This window comes from Pleurodeles waltl, chromosome 7 (assembly GCF_031143425.1).
Source record: "Pleurodeles waltl isolate 20211129_DDA chromosome 7, aPleWal1.hap1.20221129, whole genome shotgun sequence".
In the NCBI taxonomy this organism is placed as follows: domain Eukaryota; kingdom Metazoa; phylum Chordata; class Amphibia; order Caudata; family Salamandridae; genus Pleurodeles; species Pleurodeles waltl.
In genome coordinates, this window is record NC_090446.1 from 1,349,297,734 (window position 1) to 1,349,321,898 (window position 24,165).

Here is a 24,165-nt window from a genome sequence, read left to right on the forward strand (position 1 = left end):
GAGGCCATCATCCCTAACAGGCGCATTACAGTCATGACCTTGTATGAACAATTCTCTCGAAACTAGGGAAAGAGAGACTGAAAGTTGCTAACACATTCTGGATTGGGGTATGCAATCCCCAATTCTGAACAGAGTACAGCTCCTAGATATGGCTGTATCTGGAGAGGTTGAAGGTGGGATTTGAGGAAGCAGAGTGTAAAAGCTAGGTTGTGGAAGAGGTTCACGGTCATCCAAGTATGGTGTTGCATCGTAACAACGTGCTGGCTCTGATGAGCCAGTCTTCTAGATAAGGGAATACGTGTACATTTTGTCTTCTGAGGTATGCTGCTAATACTGCTAAGCACTTTGGGAAAACACTGAGAGCGGTGGTGACTCATAAGGGTAGCACCTTGAACTGATGTTTTCCTGCAATCACAAATCTGAGGTATTTGCAGTGTGCAAGGTGAATGGGTATATGGAAGTAGCCATCCTTCAGATCCAGGGTGGTCATAAAGTCACCCTTTGTAGATGTCAGATAATGTCTTGAAATGGAGCATGCGAAAATGTTCGGATAGAATGTAATGGCTTAAGGGCCTCATGTCCAGAATGGGCCTGAGAGAGACGTCCATTTTGGAAATTATGAAGTATAAAGAGAATACTTCTGTTCGTTGATATTGTACTGGAACTAACTTGATGGCTCCTTTGAGAAGAAGGGATTGTAACTCTTGATGAGAAGGAGAAGGTTCTCTTGTGAGACTGAGGGAACGTTTGGAGGAGGAATACTGAGCTCCTTTCTTCGGTTTCTCAAGGGTAGTCCACTTGAGGGCCAAAAAGATGCTCCTTATCGGAGAGCATATTTAAAACTGCTTGTTTTACCTCAGGTTCAAAACATGAGCACCTAAGCCAGATACATCTCCTAACACAGCAGCATTAATACCTCGTGCAGCAGTATCTGCGGCATCTAGAGCACATCTGATAGCATTATTACTGTCTGTCCTTCAGTGACAATTTGTTGTCCCGTTTTTCGGTGCTCCTCTGGGAGATAATGGAGGAGCTCCTCCATTTCCTCCCAGAGAGCATGATCACATCTCAAGTAAATCTTGTGAGTTGGCGATACGCCAAGCAGCCATTCTTTTACTCGCAGCATCAATCTTTTTACTCTCCCTATCTGGGGAGGACAACCCCCTGTGGTTTGGATATTAGCTCGTTTGAATGTGGTAGTAGCCACAATAGAATCTGGTGGAACCTGAGATTTTGTACATATATATATATAAAATATGTGTGTATATGTGTGTGTGTATATATATATATATATATATATATATATAGGATCTGAGGGTGCCACCTTATATTTATTTTATCAACTCTAGGCGTGATAATTCTAGAGCAAGCTAGCTCCTTGAACATTTTGTCAGCACAATGAAGCATGCCAGGGAACAATTGAAGGTCCCTATGAGTTGGTGTGTGTGTGTGTGTGTGTGTGTGTGTGTGTGTGTGTGTGTGTGTGTGTGCGTGTGTGTGTGCGTGTGTGTGTGTGCGTGTGTGTGTGTGCGGGGGGGGGCAATAGAAAGTTTTGTTCAGTAGGGTCCCCTGTGAAGGTTATCATTATGAAAGGCGGGTGCTCCAGAAATCACCTGTCGGTAGGATGCCGTATCCTCTGGCGGTGAAGTTCGTGTGGGGCATAGATTAGGACCCAGGTCATATGTATCCCAGAGATCTGGGTCCTGGTATGTGTCACCCAAGTCTCCCCCAGTGAATAATGGTGAACCCTATGGTGTAACGTCTGCTGCAGTAGGAGAGATAAATGAGGGGTTGGAGGTTGGGGAGAGGTAGGTGGTGGAGGTACTGAAGGAGGAAGAGGAAAAGGCTTGTGAATGGAGGTAGCCATTCCTTGGTCTTCTTTGGAGGTGGTGATGTGTCCAGAGCCTTCTCTAAAGATATTTTTCTTGGAGGCAACGCTGGATGCAATGATGCGCCTTGTACCCTCTTGGATAAGTAGGCGGCACTGAGGAGCATCCATAACCTCTAATAAGGGTTTAACTGGAGATGGAGTATCTGAACATTGACTGGAGTCTTTTGGTTCCAAAGATGTTGAATTCCTTGTTTTCGGCACCAAAGTTTTTAATCGGTGCCCTTTCGTGAGTACTGAAGCTGAGGTGCTGGTTGTTCAGCTTGGTGCTGAGGTTCGAGGTGGAAGGAGATCGCAGTTTCGGACCGAAGATATGGAGGTTGACGCCGAAGACGTTGACTGTCATGACTATTTTCGGTGCTGAGCTGGTTGGCGGGGCATCCTAAACAGTTTTTTGGATCGGACCATGGCCTGAAGGCAGTGGTGGTCCAGCAACCTCGGTAATGGGTCTCCTGGAAGCCTTAGAGGGGCCAGAAAGAGCAACAGTACTCACAGGCTGTGCCGGCGTGATTTGACTTTCAATGTCCGAATGGACATCGGAGTCGGATTCTTGGATGGAGAAAGCCCCCCTCTTGTTTCGGCTCCTCCTGGACAAATTCCTCCCCGAAGATGTCCGGGGGGAAATCCAGAGTCTTGTGCACCATTACCAGTCATTGAGCACCCCGGCCCCAAAGTATTGTTTTTGACTGGAAGGATCTGCAGGCATCACAGGTGGCTTCTTGATGGCCAGGGGAGAGGCACAGGTTACACACCAGATGTTGGTGTGTGGGAATTTGGAGTGGCACAGCAGACAGAATTGAAACAGCGTCCATTCCATCAGCACAGCATGCTGGTCGGTGCCACGCAGTGAGGTAGGCATGAATAGGCGAAGACGCCCCGGAGGGTATTCGTTCGGTTCCCAGACTGATGGAGTGAGACAAACGCAACAGTAAGAAAACATAACTGAAAACAATATCGTCGATTTTAGGAAAGATAGGCAAAAGGTTTCCAAACCAAAGTGAAGAGAGAAGGGAGCAAAGAGACACGTCCGAACCCAACGGCAGAGAGAAAATCTAAAAAGGACTCAATGCCCATGCGCAGCATCACCAAGAAGGGGAAGTCACTTGATCCTTTGACTTGAAAATGCTGCTTCTAAAAAAACAACTTGCAACACTCCGAACCCAACACTAGATGGCAGGAACATGCAGAGCATGTGTATCTACGGCCACACATGCCATCGTACTATACATTCTTCAGCATATACATTTGACTTTAATGATGTTCTTCTACTTAAGCGTTTACTCGTTCACTCAATCGTTCCAGCATCATCATCAACATTTGTGTCAGCTTTTTGTTTAATAGTCTGTAAATTTCTCTTCATATCAAACAGGCTCCCGCACTTCCTGTGGTAAAATACTTGGGGAACAATGTTGTTTTCCACATTTCTCGCAATGTCCAACAGTGGAATGTGAATCCTTGCTTGAGCTGCCTCTAACAAGGTTTTCCATGATGGGTAGTCCTGTGGGCTTGTCAGCTTAACTCCATGTTGGACATCTGACCATAAACAAATCATACACTGGGTATCAGAGGGTCAGGATGGGCTTGTTTCAGTCCTCTTCATGATGCTGCAATGGTCATTCACCACCAGCTCTCGAAAAAGTTATTGATTAATATATATACACACACATATATATATATATATATATATATATATATATATACACACACATATATATATATATATTTTACTCGGTGTACTTAATATAATCATAACTAGTATTATAATTATCAATTTATATACTCACATTTACTATAATTTTTTATATACTTCACAATAATAGAAATTATGGCAAAATTCTTATTTACAGCAAGGTGTCTTGGGAGTGGAGTGTTAACTCACAACAGACAGATTTATGACTTGCTATCACATATTTTCCATATATCTAGGCCTCCTTACCTTGCCAATAATTCATATTAGAGCCCCATTCCCCCAAATGGTACTGATAACATGGCTGGCTCAAGGCCTATTCTGGAAAGTGCTCAAATTAAGGATTTTTCCAAGCACCAAAAGTCATATCTCCCACTTGAAAGCATTAGAGAGCCTGGAAGATCAACATTTTGCTTCTTCGAGAATGTTTATACAATCCAGAGGCACTGTGAAAAGACCCTGGTGCAAGACATCAAGTAATAGGTCATCAAGTTAAACATTTTCAGGCTGAGACACAATATTTTACAGGCTGTACTGTCATTGAGATCCAGTCTATAAATCCACCTACTCTGAGATCATTCTGACATGGAAAGAACGTGGGATAACACGATTGGTAGGACCACTTTAGAACATGTCGGATCATCCCGGCCATTAACCTCCTGAATCCCTTGATGGCTGCTTTAATCATAGGTATTGGTGGAAAGACGTTTCAGGAGCCAGTTGATCAAAAGCACATTTCCATTGGATTCTGGTTGCAGGAACTCAGATGTGTAATCTAAGCAGGTGTTTGTTGAGTATCCGCAGAAAACACTTACCTAAGAAGATGTTGTGTAGAAAATGGCCTTTTAAACCCATCTGTTATTTTCTCTACACAACTGGTAGGTGAACTGAATGTAAAGTGTGTGACTATGATTTGGACAATTAGATGTCAAGCTCTATTCAGGAGTACCAACAAAAATAACCCTGCACCCCACATCCAGCCCACAATTCAGAATGGGGTGCTGCTGAAATACATTACAATACTCTTTTGGTGTGACAGACAAGCTTGATTGTCCACAGGGTATCTGTGAGTCCACACACCCAAGAAAACTTAATAAAAAGAAGAAACACCCAGGCGAAGAAAATACACCCATCTTTATGACCCAAAGGAATCTCCATTTCATTTATCAGTTGGCTTCATTTCTTGCTGAACCACTGACTCAGTGTTTTCTGGAGACATGGTCATTTACAGTACACTTTTCTGCATTTGCTTTCCTTAGCGTCTCTGTATTTCTTCTGCCTTTCGGCCTTTCCTTCTGCACTTGGCACAGATTTTTACCTTCTCCAGCCCTTACGCCAGACGAAAAACCACCTTGACAGACATCAAGGTTACTAATACCGAAGATGATAACATTAACATTCACACAGTGGGTCCAACGTCCTGTCTGTCATGCACTTTCTCGGCCTAGTATTAGGGAATTACTGCTGGGAAGCACATTGAGTAGATTTCAATGTTGAGTGCTGTCGTCAATGCAGCATGATGGCAATAAGTGCAGTAGGCTATATGGAGTATTCAGATGAGTAGCTAGTTAGTTTTTAGGGTGATCCAAGGCTAGGGTACCCCACCTGCCAGGATCCAACACCTAGTCAGGCTTAGAATCTGGATACATTAATGAGGGGTGAATTTCTAAACTTCCCTTTCCCGGATTTTGCAGACAGTTAAGATTAAAAAATAAAAATAAAGGATCCCCATCACTTACCCCCTCTTTCCATAAATAAAATCTTAAGGATATTTCACACAATGCAACATAATCTAGATACAGGTGTTTACTAGACTCAAAGTGTGGGCGATTGTCAGATATAGTTTCCTACCACACATCCCAGAAGCCCTGAATAGCGTTACTATCTAGTACAAAAAGCACTGTCTCAATTCACAGCCGAACAGGAGGTGTTAGTGGGAAGGTTAAATGTATTCCTAGTTTTATGCCCACTGAAGGGCAGGAAAGTATAGGTAAATGTGAGTGCAAAAGATGTAATAAAAATAAAAAAAAGTCCCTGCAAGGGCTTTTGCTTAAAGACATAACATTTACCTGTGGATTCCGGGCCAGAAGCAAGGAAATGCTGAGGTAGCCCTGGGATCTATGGAAGATACAGATGTTGTGTGTATCCAACTTCAGCATTAATGTCCACTACTCATTTGTGACCCTCTGCCCCTGACTGTTAACTGCTTTGATTGCTTAACTGAAAAAACATATGGATGTGGTGATCAGGTTTCCTATACAATGAAGAAGAAAAAAAAAAAAAAAAAGTCGTTTTCATTCACAAATCTAACGTTGCATAGTGTCTAGTTTAGAACAACTGTTCTTTATGTACAGGTATAAACTACTGCACGAATTCCACCTGAATCCTGCACAAGGTACACCAATAATTACAAGGACAACTTAACAGCTTTTCTGCAAAATACCACAAACAGGATGCCATGACCTGTCAGACGGGCAAGAATTATTTTATTTATCAAGTTACTTCTCCAAGGAAACTCCGACCGATAACCCACTTAGGAACAAAACTCCAACTAAGGTGAACAGTCCTCGACAACAGCTCAAAATAGCTATACAAAGCCCTTTTCCACCCCCTTAAAGATAGCAGGCCTCTTAGGAGCTAATTATCATAGGCAGAGATTCAACAGGAATCTATAGCTAACTGATAAAACTCTTGCTACCCCTTTTAAGCATATGCCCTGTACTAGCTTGGATTCTAACAAAAGCTTTTAATAACTCTAGTTCAGATGTTTTCTGCAGGCCTGGGTCTGGTAAAATGGTAAGGAGAGCCGAAAATAAAAATATACCGGTTGTATAAACAGCCCGATACTTACAATTTACTCATTTCAAGTACTGGGGAAAATTACAGTCTTCCTTTAATTTCTGCTGATAGCTGTGGAATCATATTTAGAGGCCGAAGACAACAGAAGCCCATCTGGAATAACATGAACAGCACGGAGGAATAATTAACCAGTCTTTGACACTGATGTAAGGAGGCAAAGAATGCAAGGTGTTACCAGGAAAGAGACGCAATAAATTAAAGATAAAATACGGAATACACATTTTCCCCATTCAGTACATCAGGCTATAAAGTTGTTCCTAAACAATAACTTTGTGCTTTCAATAGGTATTCTCTTACGTTAAAGACGTCTTGCCTAAGTTGAGGCTGTTCCACGCAGGTCAGCAGCCGTAAAAGCAGGTCCATAATGGCAGATGTCCCTATGTGCTGAAGTAGCAAGCTCACGAAATCATCCTTCTTGCGAAGAAAGCCTACTATCTGAAGAGATAAAAGATGCTTGTGATTTGCTAAAAGTGTTAATAACCCTCAAACTGCCCATTCTTCCCAATTTACATCAATAGTAAACAAACTGCCACGAGAACCCTCTCCATTGCCTCCCAACCCCAAAATGGGAAACTGCTCATCTTTCTTCCACAGGACGATGTTCTCACCTGCTCCGTTTTCCGATTAATAAGAATTCCCATCACTTTGCTGAAAAAGCTTGCGAGTAACGGATTCAAACAGTCACTGCTTTGCAAGAAGTTATAAAGCCGCATTAACAGGGACTCATCATCTCCGAGGGCATCATTAATTTGGGACACATCAGCAGTGAGAATCTCGCATGACACACTCGGGTACCTATTGGTTGGTAAAAATAGAAGAAAATCGTATTACTATATGATTACACTTCTAAAACTCTTTGCTATACTGTTAGAGCCATCACAATTAAGGAAAATATTTAATGCGTTTTTTTCAAATTTGTGATTACAGGTAGAGCACCAAATACTATTCAAATGTAGTTAATATTTTCAGTAATGTTTTCTAAATGTATAAAGTCTGTTCTGCGCTGGTACCCTTAAGTATGAAGCACACGGAAAAGGTATGCCTTCTCAGTTACAATATGGCTGCCCAGTCTGGACACAATTGCAATTTATTTACTAAAAATCTATACATTTTACTTGAAGAACAGAAATAAAAAGGTGACATACTAATTATCCAGATTTGCATTGCAAGCATGATCGCTAAAGTCAAATGAAAATTAATTCTCACCTGCGTGCGTAGATCCCGGAACAATTTAATATACATGCAATAAAAAAAACATTCAAGATGTTATATCTGCAACTTCTAGGTCGGGCTAGAAACAGTTGTCCAAAGACCTCAAAGTAAATAAATTTTTTTTTTTTTTTTTTTTAAAGCGTGATAAAAAAAATCAGAGACACAAGTGGGCTTTGAGTCAACCCCCCTCATCGTATGGACTTCATGTGTTAAGGTCGAGCCTGCAACTGCATGTGGTAATGCCTGCCTCTCGCTTGTGAGACTCTGTTGTGTACAGTAAAGGGCCTGGAGCCCTTCTGTCGCTCAACATTTGTTGTTTTGTGTGACACTCTTCTTTCCAGCCTCATTATTCGTTACCGCAGGCCTGGCATTATTTCCTTTTCTCTCTGTGGAGCAGGGACCAAGCACTGATGAATTCAACTTAGTCAGTGGCCGTCCGCTGCTTCCGAGTGTTTAAGGTACTATTTTGTTCTTTTTAACTTCTACTGCCCTACAAACAGAAGGCTTGTGACTGGTAAAATGTGCCCAACACAACAAAAAAAATTGCTCAGTTTTCTGTTTTATAGCTAAATTTCTTTTATTTTGCCAAGTTGTCTTTTCTCACTTTCCGCTCATGTTTCTTTTGTTTTTGCTCATAGGTGCAGTTCTCAAAAGATAACGATAATCTTGTTTGAATTATTGCAAAGCGACATTATTTCTTTATTATGTGTGATTTCTGAAATAATGCTTTAACACAATTCACCTCAATACAGCCCACTCCAATCTGCCCCACTACAATTCACCACTTTACCCCACTCCAGTCCAACACACCCCACTCCAAACCTCCCAATCTAATCTGCCCAACTCCAATGTGCCCCAATCCAATCCAATCCGCCCTCCAATCCAATCCGCCCTCCAATCCCCAATCCGCCCTCCAATCCCCAATCCGCCCTCCAATCCCCAATCCGCCCTCCAATCCCCAATCCGCCCTCCAATCCCCAATCCGCCCTCCAATCCAATCCGCCCCACCCCACCCCACCCCCTATAGGGAGTGCTATCCCATACAATGAATACCGGGCTGCACCAAGGGCTAACGCGCCCGCACCCATCCGCATCCTGGCCAGGGTCCAGAACCCCTGGTCGTTCATCATTAAGTAGAATTATACCTTCAGAATAACTACAAGCTTTAAATGTGAGTACAAATGCCATGTGCCATCACACAATCACCCTACTGGTAGATTACTGTCTTGTTTGACAAGTAACTGCAGTTTGTGATTCAAACAACCAAATGTACAACAAGGCGAATGCAATACCACCTCTACAGGAAAAGAGATGTGGTGTATGTTGCCGATTAACCACAGATCATTGCCGCAACACAAGTTAGATCTATTTGTATTTTTGTGTGAGGAGCAACCGTAGGGTCAGTTTCTTACAACACCTGGCTCTATAGGGACTCATTGCCAGATTTAGTACAGGTCTTACTTGCTAGAAGTAACATAAGATGTGATCGAACAGATAAACTATGGGTGGTCCCTATAATTAATAAGAAGACTCTGAATGGTGTTTTTACTCATTTTACTGCACCAGGTTGTGAAAGAGGTCTTGATTTATCGACCACCTGGCTCAGCAGCTTCATTCCTAGAAGCTCTTCCTGATATATTGGCAGGCCTGGCGCTACATAAAACCAATTTTACATGCCTGGGTGACTTTAACATTCACTTTAACGACCTTACATGGGTGTGCAATGAAGCTGGTTCAGGAACTAGAACCATACACTAATCCAGTTAATTAAGGATCCGACACATAAAAAAGGCCATCATCTTGACCAAATTTTTAGCAATTAAATTTGTCAGTGTTGATATATACAGGTAATGTGGACAGACCACTATATCATTCCTTCTTTTATTTTTTTCTTCCTAGTTATCGGGTAAATAATTTCATTTCTCAGCCATAAAGGCTAGATCGCTGTTGCGCAAAATTAGAACCGACCAATTGGGAGCCCACTCTCAACTTCAAACCAGAGTTAGGGTATGAAATTTCGGGGAAGATTTATTTATGTAATAGTTGGATTTAGTCCTCGCTAGACAAGACCATGCAATTTAGGATTCATAAAAGTTGCAGGCCAGCCAGACAAGCTCCCTGACTGGACTGTCATTTACAATAACTTATGAAAGAGCGTCAAAGGATGGACAGAAGTGGAGGAAGATATACGACTACCAGTAAACGCTATAATAAAAGCAGTGAAAAAATATCACCGACTAGCAGTAAATAAAGCTATAATAAAAGCAGTGAAAAATATCACCACGTTATCTGGGGTGTGCACACCATCTATTATGCCACACAAACAGAATGCATCTAACACAGCTACGGAAATAGTTAATATTACTAAATCCTTTACGAACCCTAGAAGTATGGGCACCTTGCCCCCTTCATCTAAAACTCAAACTGGCTTTTTTTTTTTTTTTTTTTTTTTAAACAAAATCACAGATAGCTATGCCACTTTTGCTGACAAGGGTGATCAGCCTATGGTACCAGCTCCATCCTGTCTTGCTGTCTCCACCAGTGAAACCCTACCTCTCTCCTCTCAAACTGGAAAAAAGATTTTAGTGGTGTTAACGAAGGCAGTCAAATCAGGATCCTTGCTTGATCCTGTCCCACTCTTTGTACTTACTCAAGGGGAAGCTGTAACCTATCCTTTTCTATTAGGCATGTTCAATCTCTCACTTCAGAGTGGTAGAGTTCTGTCTTCATGGAAACATGCGATTGTGAAGTCAGTGTTAAAGAAACCTACATTGTACCCTACACAGCCAGATAGCCGTGGACCAATATCTTTACTGCCTGGGACCAGTAAAGTCCTTGAAAAGTACATGGATCAACAGTTATCACCAGTTTTAGAAACACACAACATACACCACCTTACAAAAACTAACTTTTTTTCCTGGTTGTGGCATAGAGACCGTGCCTTTAGTTGTCACAGAAGAATTAAGGGTAATTTTAGATCAAGGTGGCTCGGCTACCGTGATACTATTGGACATAAGCTCACCCTTGGACACTATCGCATTCAGTCTTAATGCTAAGGCTGAAGCAGTGAGTCTAGCCTTCCAATGGTTGATATTTCTAGACGGCAGGCGCTTTCAGGTTTATGAGGAGCCCTGTTACTCAAATTATTATCCTTTAAAGTGTGGGGCTCCCCAAGGTTTATCCCTAAGCCCCACTCTATTCAACTTGTACACCCACCCCTTGGTGGAAATGTTTCGATCACATGGTCTGTCAATAGTGTCATATGCTGATGTCACACAGTTCTCCCTCACCCAAGACACAGGCTTGAACTCTGCAGCTCAACTCCTGTCTGAAGGTCGTAACAAAATAGATATCAGCTAGTTGTTTACAGCTCAATGAGGAAAAAACCAAGGTTTTGGTCGTCAGCATTTACTCCAACCGTTGGTTCGCAGTGTGCAGGCCATAATCTTCAGGCAGCCACCCCAAACCTAAAATAGCAGTAAAAAGTCTGGGTGTTTAGATAACAACACACTTACCTTGGAGGCACAAGTGCAAAAACGATCTGCAATTTGTTTCAGTATTCCTCAGAATGCTCAGGATATTCTTACAGTTTTTACCTCCACCCTCTCGTACAAGTGCGGTTCAAAGATAAGTCATGTCTCATTTAGACCATGGCAACTCTTATGTTGGAAGCATTCAATATGTGGAGAGAAGACTTCACGTGGTACAAAATGCAGCAGCGCACATTTTATTAAAGATTCTCAAGCATAGCTTAGTGACAGGTGCATTAGCCTCTTTACACTGTCTTCCTTTTAAAGGATACAGTTTAAGGGACTATGTTTGTCCCACAGAGTTGTAAACAGTGTGGGTCCGAAGTTATTACAACACTTGATACAACCTTATACCCCTAAGAGGACTTTGCAATCTACAGCTTGTTGTCAACTCACAAGTCCTAGTCCAGATGCAGTGGATGATCATTTAACTATTTGGCTCCCAAGCTATGGTACTCTTTGGCCATTACAATACGCAGGACAGAGAATGAACTAAGCTTTCGAAAGCAACTGCTGTTTATCTGATCGCTGTGTGAAATACTGTCTGCATTTTCTGCTTAGTTCTGGAATTTTATTTCTGGGTATCCATGTGCTTTAGAAATACAGAGAATAAAATGGTTTGCAGATGGGTATAAGTGGTAGCTAGCGACTGGCGGCTTGTGCCATGAACGGATGGATGCCAGCTCTGCTCAGCTGGTGACCCTGGTAGTCTCTGTCGCAGTCCCCGACCTGGAACCATCCATTCTTTGAGGTCGATAGTGAAAATCAAAGCAGCATCTTTCCCTAAGCTATTCCACTGTCAGATCACTAAAGATAGGACTATCACAAAACCACATGAATGTATCCTGATCCCCGCTCAAAGATCTCTAAGAGTATATAACAAACTATTACCACTGCCACTCAACTCTTCCAGGATGCCAAGTTCCAAGGGCAATTACAAGTACCAGCCTTCAAGCATTCAGAGTAGTTATGGCCCTATCTTCAGTACAGTCAATAAAACAGGCAGTATAAAATTTACACCATTGTGCACAGTACAGATGAACTGCTAGACCCCAATGCAGTAGAAAGGGCAGAAAGTATTACTGTTGACTCCAATAGTATAGAACAAGAGAAAAACGCAAAGACTATTACGACAGTTCTTACTGGCATAAAGACACTTATGACCCGTACGCACTGGGTGCGAACACAGTTACTAAGGGGAAAAAAATATGGGGACAGAAAAAGGGGTTAGTCTCTCCACAAGGAAACTGTTTCCCCAGCTAACCCCCAAATGAACAATATGCTGGCAGTTAATGGGAGTAGCATGGACAGTGGTGGTTGTATTGGCACCAGTAATGGGACCGGATGGCACCAACAGAGTAGTATTAAACGCAGCATCTGCTATACCATTACATGCATGTCGGGTGCCATGAGTGATGGGACGGCAGGAGAAGCAGCTAAGTTGGATCTGAATAGAAAAACAAAAGGTGGTTGCACACTGGTTGGAGTAAAATAAAGAAACAAACCGTCCCATGGAGGATCAGGTACAAAAACTACTACAGAACATGAAAGCCTACTCTCCAAGTGCCCCTCCCCCGGCTGACACAACCCTACCAAGGGGAGTACATTTGTGCAAAGACCCATTTCATAATTGCCTGAGGCTTTAACACTGAACTTGATGATGTCAAATGACAATACACTGTCAACTGATGGCTATTAGAAAAACAAAATTGCAGACCGTATTCTAGCAGGCAGGATGGAAGGATTATTTAAAGTTAAACCCTCCCAGACTGACAAATTAGTTCCACAGCCCTTTCGTTAGCAGAAACAAGAATTTTGTTTTGGCTGAGGACATGGCTGTGCAAAGCTCTCCTTGTCATCTCAGTCATAGGCTCCAAATCCCAATTCTCTCTAGAGCGGATACTAAGCTCGGTAGTATCAATATTAGAGAACAAAGTACGAGATAACAGTCATAACACTGGCCTTCTAACTCTGGCTATGAAAACAATAACACTTCTAGTTTGAACCAAGACAAATAACGGTCACTTGGCTGTGTCTCTACCTGGATTAGCAGATGAAACCTCTACCTCTAAATTGGCAGTTAAAAGTACAGGCAATTATGGTGAAGCAACAAATCATAACTCAAATGACAATGTGAGGAATTAACTACATACCAAAGAAGAGAACAAAAAGGCACAAATTACAAGCCAAGGAAAGAAACTACGCTTTATTGGTGCAAGGGTCCTAGGTGGTAAGGCATCTCATAGTATAGTGTTGGACACCAAAGAGAGCAAGAAAGCCAAAGGATGCACAAGTTAGTGAAAAGGGAGGAAAAACATTTTAAAAAAGGCACGATGGCAGAATTTGAGGAGATCTTTAGCTTAGGAAATCTCAAAGAATCAGCAGAAAGTTATGAGGATGACAAATGCCTTTGTTAGATTTTTAGAAGGAAACACCCAGCCCCCCCAATGTGCTCCATCGCAACGAAGCCAAAAGTTGAGCCCAATCAGCAACTGAAAGCAAACCACAGAAGGAAGAGGAAAATTAAGAAAACAAAAGCAGTCCAGAAACGTACACATAAAAAAATAGAGTAGGAAGTATGCAGCTTCAAATTCAAATATAAAAGCCTACCGATGGGGGGGTACTAATTGCCCAAGCCATTATGCCCCCAAATGCATCTGAAGGAATTGGTACTGGAGAAGAGCACAATGGCACTATAGGAATGAGTAATACTCCATTAAACCCATGTGTTAGGGTTCTTATTGGGATATACTAAAAGGATCATTGGGGATGATGGGCTACATTCTCTTAAATGCCATCAGTGGCAGTGTAGTTTAATGCTTATACGTGCAAAAGTGAAAGTTAACTCTCTTCAGCAATTGTTATCATTTATCTATCAGAATGTGTTTTAGCTTACATGGACAAAGTGAAATTAAAATCTGATCAGCATAGCTTATTGTTTACCTATTAGGATATGTAAGTTAAATGGCTATTATACATACCTGGTATTGTTATTTAGTAAATGCTGAAGGAAAATAGGCATAGCCTTGATCTGCATGACGGATGAGGGGTGTTTCATTGCCAATGAATATATTGAGGAAAGTATTAGTATTGTTCCAGGTAGGAAATGGGGATAGGGACTTTCTACATATGGAAGATGGACATTACCTGGTACTGTTATTTAGTAAATGTTTAAGGTAAATGGGCATAGCTGTGTTCTGCATGGGTGATTATGGGTGTTACATGGCCATTGAACATATCTAGAAATGTATTAGGTTTATTCAAGGTATGAAATAGGAATAAGGATTTTCTAAAACAGGGATGATGGGCTTTAAATGGCTTTGACAGATTGTATTTTCATGATTACTGTAAGGAAATTGCGATTGCTTCTTTACTCACAGGGGATGATGGGTGTTAAACAGCTGGAGAACATACATTACTATACATTATCAGGGATGAAGAATTCCTATCGCCTGGGACATACTGTTTGGGGACAAGCGCACCAAGTTTTCATGTTTATTTTGTCCTTGGGACAAGTAGGCACAACCCCCTGCAGCACAAACCCTTTGGCTGCCAGTTTACAAAGAAGGGAACGGTCTGCAGTGGAGGTAATGTGTGACCATAAGTTAATGCTGTTCAAACTTATTTATGGTTCATTAGTGAAAAGCCTTTATTATTAGGGTGAGCACTGTAAATAAACGTTTTAAGGTTACCATGCAATACTTACAGTGGTTCCAGTAAAAAAAAAAAAAAAAAAAAATAGTAATAAAAAAAAATAAAATATATGTAATAACACATTTGAAAAGTTTAACATGAGGCTAAGTATAATGCTCCCAGAATACTTTCTGATTAGATGCAATTGTTTGCAGACGCTTGTAAGGATGAGTGATGATTCTTTGGTTTCAAAATAAAATGATCAGAAAAAAATGCAAGTAGGAAAAAAACGCATTGCTACAATTAAATTTTAGTTTAGGTGCTATTTATTTGAAGCGCCATTTAGTAAAATTTGTTGATGCATGCTAGTATTTAAAAAAAAAAAATTCCTAATGGAAAATTAGTGTAGCCATTTTTAACAAGATTATGGGAAGCATGGAAATAAATAAGCACTGGTAAAGCCAACCGATCTGACATGTTTGTGAGTCTTTTGGTTTTGTAAATGCGTGTCTTGTTTTGACATGGCTTTTGTAGCACTTTGTTGTGAGAGCTGCCATGCCCTCACCATTGTAACAAACACTGGTAAAAAGAGAAAAAAAGTTTTTGGTCTCAAAAAGCACACATTGACACCAGTGGTGTAAAATAGGCCCGTAGCCCTCCCTCCAGGGTGCCCCTTCAAAGCAGCACCTGCCCTGAGTGAGTCTGGAAGGGGGCCCTTCATGTTATTTGCAGGGGAGGCGGGGGGTTCCAGTTTTGTTAAGCCACTGATTGCCACAGTAGTTCCTGGCACTGAACAAAACTTCTTTGTGTGCCAATATGCTCCTTGTGGAAAAGCAGAAGGTGATCACTTACAGTAAAGCCAGCCGATAGAGAGAGAAATAGACGTTTAATGAAAACAAAATGTCTTTGTTAATGCCAGACCTAATTAGGGACCCAATTCTTAAAGAAAGTCACAAAAGTGACTCATGGTATACGTCTTTGAATTAGTGACTTTCATGAATTCACAAGAGCTTACAGAAGTAGTCCAGGAAATCGTACTCCTAGAAAATAGTTGTGAACTGTATTTTAGCACGAGCAAATATACATGTGTTGGTTTGCTCATGTGAAAATGTATTGAGCTTTTACAAGTACACTTTCCCTCCAACCACTTTTTTCCCCAACCCTGGAAGAACTTTTACTTCTGCCATTGTCCTGTAGCCAGTAAAACAATGTTATCCGTACAGTACCAAGGACAGACGTCGGTCTACGTCTTGTGGAGGAGGTTATGGATTTCCAGAAAGTCAGACAGGTACTTATTGACCAACTTCTCAATGATCTTGCCAGGCAACAGGGAGATGGGTCTGTAACTCTCTGCTTTATCCCAATTGTTTTTTTTTTCTTTTTTTTTGGTAAAGGCCTAACAATCGCATGCTTACAGCGGTCCAATACTTAACCTTTTTCAAGAGACAGGTTAAATAAGATAATGGTGGATACTAAAATGTCACTAGCCTTTAAAAGGATATCAACAGGAGCTGGATCCAGCGTTGAGCCAGATTTTATAGTGAAGCCTGTTTCCCTAACCGCATTACAATTCGGCGGCAGGAAGGCCGATAAAGTAGGAGTGGTGGGATATTTCGAAAAACCCTCTACCGACCCTTCAGAAAAAGCAGAGTTTCCTTCTAAGGAGTCGTAAATAAGACTGACCATACTAATGAAGAACCTACTAAATTCGTCAGAGCGTGTCTTAGATAAGGAGGTGGGGCTATTCCTGCCCCTTTAGGCTGCAAAAAGGACTTACGAATTTGAATATTTCCTTTGAGGTGTTTGAGGACTAAGCAATCCTATTAGCTAAATCTGCAGTCCTAGCCTTCCTGATTGCATACTGATAGATTATTTACAAAAAAGCCCTGAAAACCTTTCTCTCACCGTTATATTGCACTCTCCATCTCCTTTTTTACATAGTCTTTTTAGTTCCTTAACATCAGGAGTGAACCAAGTGCCTGTGGGTTTATTACAGGAAGATGTTAGCAATTTTCTATGAGCCAATAAATCTAAGGATGTTACAATCCACTCTTTTAATCCAGGGTGACATCACCCAACTGAGTGCAAGCCGTCGTCTGAAGGCTAAGGATTTTCTACATTGGGGATGATGGACGTTAAATGGCTTTGTCATATACCTACCACTTTATTTTCATGATTATTGTAAAGAAATAGTAACAACTAATTTACCTAAAGGGGATTAAGGGCTTTAAACAGCTGTTGAACATTTTTTCCACATATATGAAAATGGTTCTGTTGGGAAAATGGGAAAACAATGTAAATGGCTGCTACATACGCTGGGCATGGTATTTTACGTAGCATTGTTGCGATAATGAATTCTGCATTGGGGGGGGGGGGGGAGTGGGTGTTAAATGGCTGTTGCATGCACCTGCCCCTGTACTGCAATGATGTGTGCTGAAGAAAGGGACATAAATAGTTTTTTATATCGGGATGATAGGAGTTAAATGGATGGTATATATACACTTGGTACTGTTATTTAGTAAATTCTAAAAGTAAACTGGCACAGCTGTGTTCTACATGGCTATTTATGGGAGGTTACATGGCCATTGAATATTTCTGAGCATATTAGGATTGTTCTAGGTAGGAAATCGTTTTTGTTTTTATTTATTTATTAATCGGAGCTGATAGACCTTACTTGCCTTTTACTTATACCTGCCATGTTATTTTCATGAAAGCTATAAGGAAATGGTGGACACTATGTTACTGCCAGGAGATTTTGGCCCTTAAACAGCTGCCAAATACAGCTTCCCCTATATTATATTGGTCCTGTTAAGACAATGTGAATAGAAAATGTTTACAGGGGGACTGGGGTGGTGGGGGTGTATGGGGGGGGGGGGAGTTGGCTATTACATATCCTGCACACAGTATTTTACACAGCTTTCTTGGGATAATAGCCATAATGATCTCATCTCTACATGGGGGACGGATAAAATGGCTTTAACATGTACCTGTCACTGTAGTGTAGTGACCTATGTTGAAGAAATGGGCATACATTTGTTTTACTTAGGGATAATGGGGGTTAAAGGGCTGGTACATGCAGGAAGCTGGCCTGGTGTATAGTGGATATCTATGGTTTTTGCACCTTATACCAGAACAGGAAACCCCTATTAGTGAATGAAGACAGTGTCTAGGAAGCTAGGGCTCTCTAGTGGTAGCTGTGGTGAGCAAGCCAAGACTAATCTAGGAGGAGTGTAAAGCACTTGCAATACCACAGCAGTCACAGAGCAATTTATCACACCTGAAAGGAACCATACAGTGTTGCGGAAAAAAATAGAGGTAGCTTATTATAGTAACACTGAACTAGTATGGTATGAACTTATGTAAAAAAAAAAAAAAAGTACGAGAATGACTACAGGCTCCAGAGGAGGAGGGAGGGCGCATGCGAATCTGCAGCACTAATACCACAAATAGATGTACACTGGGTAAGTCACATTTTCCGTTTGATGGAATGTGTAGCTGCAGACACACATGCTGTGCATGGACTGAAAAGCAGTTCTCCTAAATAAGCGGTGGTTAGCCTGTAGGAGTTCAAGTGGTTTGAAATCGTGTTTTTAACACTGCTTGTCCAACATTTGCTTGTTGTCTGGATAAAACATGCACACAGTAATGCTTTGTGAATGTATGTGGTGTGGACCATCTGTCAGCTTTGCATATATCTGCCAATGGTATAGTTCCTAAGAATGCTATAGAAGCACCCTTTTTCCTAGTGGAATGTGCTTTTAGAGTTATTAATAGTTGCCTTTTTGCATTAAGGTAACATGTTTGAATACTTCTCACAATCCATCTAGCTAATTCTTGATTTTGAAATAAAGTCTTTTGTTCTGTCTATGTAATACATTAGAGATCTTTTAAAGGTCAAGAGTGTGTAGAGCTCTTTCAGCAGCAGAGTCTGGCTGTGGAAAGAAGACAGGCAATTCCACTGACTGATTAACGTGAAAAGTTGATACCACTTTAGGTAATAATTTCGGGTTTGTCCTAAGTACTACTATTTGTTTGTGTACTTGGAAGAACGGTTCTTCTAGAGTAAAGGCATGCATTTCACTTACTTTTCTAAGTACTTGCTACTAAGAAAGCAACCTTCCATGTGAGAAATTGGAGAGGACAAGAGTGCATGGGTTTGAATGGTGGGCCCATTAGTCCTGTGAGTACAATAGTCCATGCAGGAACTGGTGGCGTTCTGGTTGTAATAATGCGTTTAAGTCCTTCCATAAATGTGCTGATGACAGGAACTCTAAAGAGAAGTATGTTGCGTATGGTGTATAGTTTGTAGATACGTCAATATGGCCGTTAAATGAATTTTAATAGAGGAAAAAGCTAGGTTTGCTTTTTGTAAATAAAGCAAATAGGATACTATATCCTGGACTGATGCTTTAAGTGTATCTATATTTCTAGTTTGGCAGTAGTATACAAACCATTGCCGCTTATTTGCATAACATGGTCTGGTTGTTGGTTTACATGCTTGTTTTAGAACATCCATACATAGTAAATAGAAGGAGTAAATATCCAGACTCTATGACTTCAGAAGCCTAATCGCTAAGTTGAGTACACTGGGAGTGGGATGCCCGATTTGTCCTTTGTTCGGAGTTAACAGATCTGGTCTGTTTGGAAGTTTGTGATGAGGCACTACTGACAGATCCAGAAGTGTTGTGTACCAGTGTTGACGTGCCCACCGTGGGAGCTATGAGTATCATGGTGAGAGAGGTGTTACGCATTTTGTTTACTAGAAACGGAATTAACGGGAGAGGGGGAAAAGCATAAGCTAATATCCCTGACCAGTTGATCCATAGAGCATTGCCCTTGGATTGAGGGTGTGGGTGTCTAGATGCAAAGTTTTGGCATTTTGCATTTTCGCCTTTTGCGAAAACATCTATGTTTGGTGTTACTTTCAAATGTGGGCAACACTGATGGGTGAATTTCCCACTCTGTGGGTGAATTTCCCACTCATGTATTTGTTGCTGCATCCTGCGTAAAAGGTCTGCTAGCTGGTTGTGTATCCCTGGGATATAGTCCGCTAGTAAGTGAATCCGATTGTGAAGTGCCCATTACCATATTATTTGCACTAGCAGGGACAATTGGAATAAATGTGCCCCCTCCCCCTCCCCCCCCCTCCCCTGTTTTTTCAGGTAATACATTGTTGTCATGTTGTCTGTTCTTATTAAGACTGTCTAGTGTATGCTCTGAGGTAGGAATGCTTTGATGGTCAAGAACACAGCTAATAATTACAAGTGGTTTATGTGGTAAGTTGATGGTGTTGAGTCCCATTCCCCTTGTATGGTTAGGTTGTTGAGATGGGCTCCCCAACCGGTCATTGACGCATCTGCTGTGATTATGGTCTGTGGCACTGGGTCTTCAAAGGACCACCCTTTTGATAAGTTGTTGTGATTCCACCACTGCAGAGATTTGTAAGTTTGGCGGTCTAACAACACTAGATCCTGTAACTGACCCTGTGCCCGATACCATTGTTGTGAGAGACCGTTGCAGTGGTCTCATGTTTAGCTGTGCATGTGGTACTATTGCTATACATGATGCCATCATTCCCAATAGTTTCATGATAAATCTTACTGTGTAAGTCTGACTGATCTGGATTTGTGATATGAGGTATTGAAAAGCCTCTATTGTCAGTGTATTTGGGTAGGCTAATGCTGTTTAAGTATTGAGAATTGCACCTAGATAAGGTTGAATCTGTGCTGGTTGAAGATGAGATTTCTGGTAACGGACTGTGAACCCTAATGTGTGTAGGGTATCTATTGTGTATTGAGTGTGTTGTTGACACTGTAGAATGGTGCTGGATTTTATTAACCAATCGTCTAGATAAGGGAGGACATATATGAGGTTGAGTTGCTGCTACAGCTAGACATTTTGTGAAAACCTTTGGAGCAGTACTTTGAATTGGTAATGGCTGCCTGATATTACAACCTTAAGTACTTGCGGTGAGCTGGATGTATGGGAATGTGGAAGTAGGCGTCCTTTAGATCTAACACAGTCATGTAATCGTGTTTTTGTAGTAGGGGAATGACGTCCTGTAGACTGACCATGTGAAAATGTCCTGATAGGATATTCAGATTTAGAGGTCTGAGATCTAGAATGGGTCTGAGAGTACCATCCTTTTTTGGTATAAGGAAGCATCATTAATATACTCCTGTCCCATGCTGTGAGATAGATGGGAACCATTTCTATTGCCCCTTTTAGTAATAGAGATTGTACCTATTGTTTTAGTAGAACAGTGTGTCCTGGAGAGAGTCTATGAGAACGAGGGGGAATATTTGGTGGAATAGAGATGAGTTGTAGGCAATAACCATTGCGGATAATGGAGGGTACCCACTGATCTGGGGTGATGTTTTGCCAGTGAGAATGGAATTGTTGCAGTCTTCCTCCCACAGGAAACGTGTGGGATTGTGGGAAGTTTGGGAAGTAATTGTTTTGTGGGTGTAGCAGCACTCTGAGGCAGTAGCTTTCCTCTGGCTCTGAAGTTCTGTCCTCTTTAAGAGCCTCTAAATGACCCTCTTGAATAATACTGTGCGTCTGTTTTGGATGGGTGGTGGAAGCCTCTGAGGGTTTGGGTTTAAAACCTCCCCATAACTATTGTTTCCGAAAGGAACCCCGAAAAGGTGTTGTATAAAAAGGGCTCCCATGGCTTTTGCAGTATCTAAATCCTTTTGGAGTTTCTCGATAGTAGTATCTATTTCTGGCCCGAAGAGATGCTGTTTATCGAAAGGCATGTTAGGCACTGCCTGAGGACCGTAGCCATGCAGGTCGTCTGATTGTAACACTAGTATTAGTACTTCTAGCTGCAGTGTCAGCTACGTCCAGGTCAGAGCTAATCTAGTTATTTATAATAGCCTGTCCCTCTTTGACAATTTGCTGCGCTCTTTTTTTTGATGTTCCTTAGGTAGGTACTGCAAGAATTATTGCATTTCATCCCAATATGCCCGTCATATCTTGCCAACAGGGCATGGGAATTGGCAATATGGCACTGGTTGGCTGCTTGTGTAGCTACCCTTTTCCCGCAGCATAAAGTTTTCTACTTTCTTTGTCAGGGGGAGCGGTATTCCCTGAAGACTGACTATTAGCCCGTTTCCTGGCTGCACTGACCACAATAGAATCCGGTGGCAGTTGTTGCGTAATAGACTGGGTCCGTTGGTGCAGGTTTATATTTGTTATCAATTCTTGTGATTAGAACCATAGCTTTGACTGTTTCTTTGAATATGTTGTATGCGTGTCTAAGCATACAAGGAAGCATTGATAAGCACTGGTAGCGTTTATGGGTAGAAGATAATGTATTAAAAAGGAAATCCTCTTCCAAAGGTTCTGCATGCATTTGGACTCCATGGTATGCAGCTGCCCTATATATAACTTGGGTGTAAACTGTACTATCCTCTGGTGGTGATGGTTTAGTAGGGTAAAGATCAGGATCATTGGACGGTACAGGGTCAGAGTCATACATGTCCCAAGGGTCCACTGTGTCTCCCTGTGAATAGGTATGGGAGTGTGATGGTAGTGGTGGTGGGTTGTAGGTAGTGATGAGAAAAAGCTGTGGCGAATGTGGTGGAGAAAGCTAGAGAGGTGATGGCTTCTCATTTCGCTTACGTTTTTTTGCTGGTGGTGGAGCAGTATCAAGAGTCTCTTGAAATGCCAGCTTTCTTTTAGTCTGTGGAGGTGGAGAAGCAATAATTTTCCCGGTCTCTTTGTGGATGTGTATTCTTCTCTGCTTACTGTCCATAACCTTCAAAATTGTTAGAATATCATATTCCTCCATTTGATGTTCTGATGTTTTTGTGCCCTTAGAAAATTGTTCTGTGGCTTTTTTGGAAATATGTTTCAAATGGATCGGAAGTCCTGTCTTCTGTATATAAGGATGCTGCTTTCGGCTCCGAAGCGGTTCCCAGCTGTTTCGGTCCTGAAGCCGGATGCAGTAATTTCGGATCAGAAGATTGTAGGCCTCAGCTCAGTTTGGAGGTGGAGCTTCTTATTTTCTTGCTCGACTCCGGCACTGAAACAGGCGTGGCCTGTTGAAGGAAAGGCTTGGCCTTTTTCGGCCCCCGAACCCAAGGGCCGGTCGCTGACTACTTTCTTTCAGATGGAACCATGGCTTTTCAGCAGTGATGCTCCCAAGGCTTTCCTCGATTTTTTGAAAGTGGGTATAGGGGCAGGTGTACTCACATGCTGTGCGCTGCTGTGATAGGCTGGCTGTCATCTTCAGATCCTTGTTCGGAGTCGGAATCTTGAATCGAAACAGCTGTCTGTGCCTGCTCCTCCTCTAAGGTGTCGGTGGACTCTGTATATTTCAACCCCATCTCAAGTCTTCTTGCCCTTCGATCACACAGTGTATTTTTCAACTGAAACGAACCGCAAGCTTCACAATCTTCCTCTCTATGTTCAGGAGAAAGGCAAAGATTACATACCAAGTGATAGTCAGTATAAGGGTATTTTGCGTGGCATCGAGGACAGAATTGGAATGGAGTCCGATCCATCAGGCTATGGCGTAGTAGGCCCAAACAGGCCCAAGAAGGGAGCAAGCGCCCGAAAGGGCGTTTTCTTGATCCCAACAGTACTATTGGATCGATTGCAGATCTAAACGTGTTCGAAAACAATACCAACGGTATAAGAATGCGAATATGAAGTTTCCGAATCGAAAGTCTCGGAGCAACGTGGAACACGTCCGAACCAGACGGCAGAAAGAAAATAATCTAACAAAGGAGTCGATGCCCATGTGCACTATCACCGAGAGGAGGAGTCACTCTACCCCATGACTCGAAAAAGGACTTCTTCAAAGAAGAACAACTTGTAACACTCCAAGCCCAACACTAGATGGTGGGATATGCACAGCATGTGTATCTGCAGCTACACGCCATCAAACATTATATATATATATATATATATATATACACATACATACACACACATATATATACACACACACACACACATATATATATATATATATATGCACACACACATATACTCACACATACATACAGTGATTATTAGGAATTAGTATATGGAAACAATAAGCATTGGCAAAAAAATTTGAAAATTAGTTAGGGCCCTCTAGGGAGGCCAAACCATATACTAAAACAGTGGGATACAAAGTGAAGTCCCCCACCCAAGGATATGGATTAGTTAGAAGGGAGCTTGGAGAACTCAGGACCCCCCCCCCCCACCCCAAAGGTGAGTACCTAGATGGCCCACAGTGACAATGAGAGCAGAGGTAAGTACCTGGTCTTCCCAAGGACTAACAAGGGGACTTGGAAAGTGGATGATTGCAAGACCAGGACCAGTTCGGTGGAACCCAACAGAGGACTGTGGAAGAAGAGTAC

At 41.8% G+C, this 24,165-nt stretch overlaps 1 protein-coding gene across 4 annotated transcripts in view; it reads right to left on the reverse strand.

The window, feature by feature from the left end:
• Window positions 1-24,165, reverse strand: part of PPP6R1 (protein phosphatase 6 regulatory subunit 1) — a 745,577-nt gene that overhangs the window by 581,880 nt on the left and 139,532 nt on the right. For all 4 annotated transcript variants that reach the window (XM_069200760.1, XM_069200759.1, XM_069200761.1 and 1 more), the window contains exons 3-4: window positions 7,043-7,229; window positions 6,732-6,869 (exon numbers count right to left, since the gene is read on the reverse strand). In XM_069200760.1, the coding sequence (XP_069056861.1) occupies window positions 6,732-6,869; window positions 7,043-7,229 (325 nt within the window). The remainder of the gene's footprint in view (window positions 1-6,731; window positions 6,870-7,042; window positions 7,230-24,165) is intronic.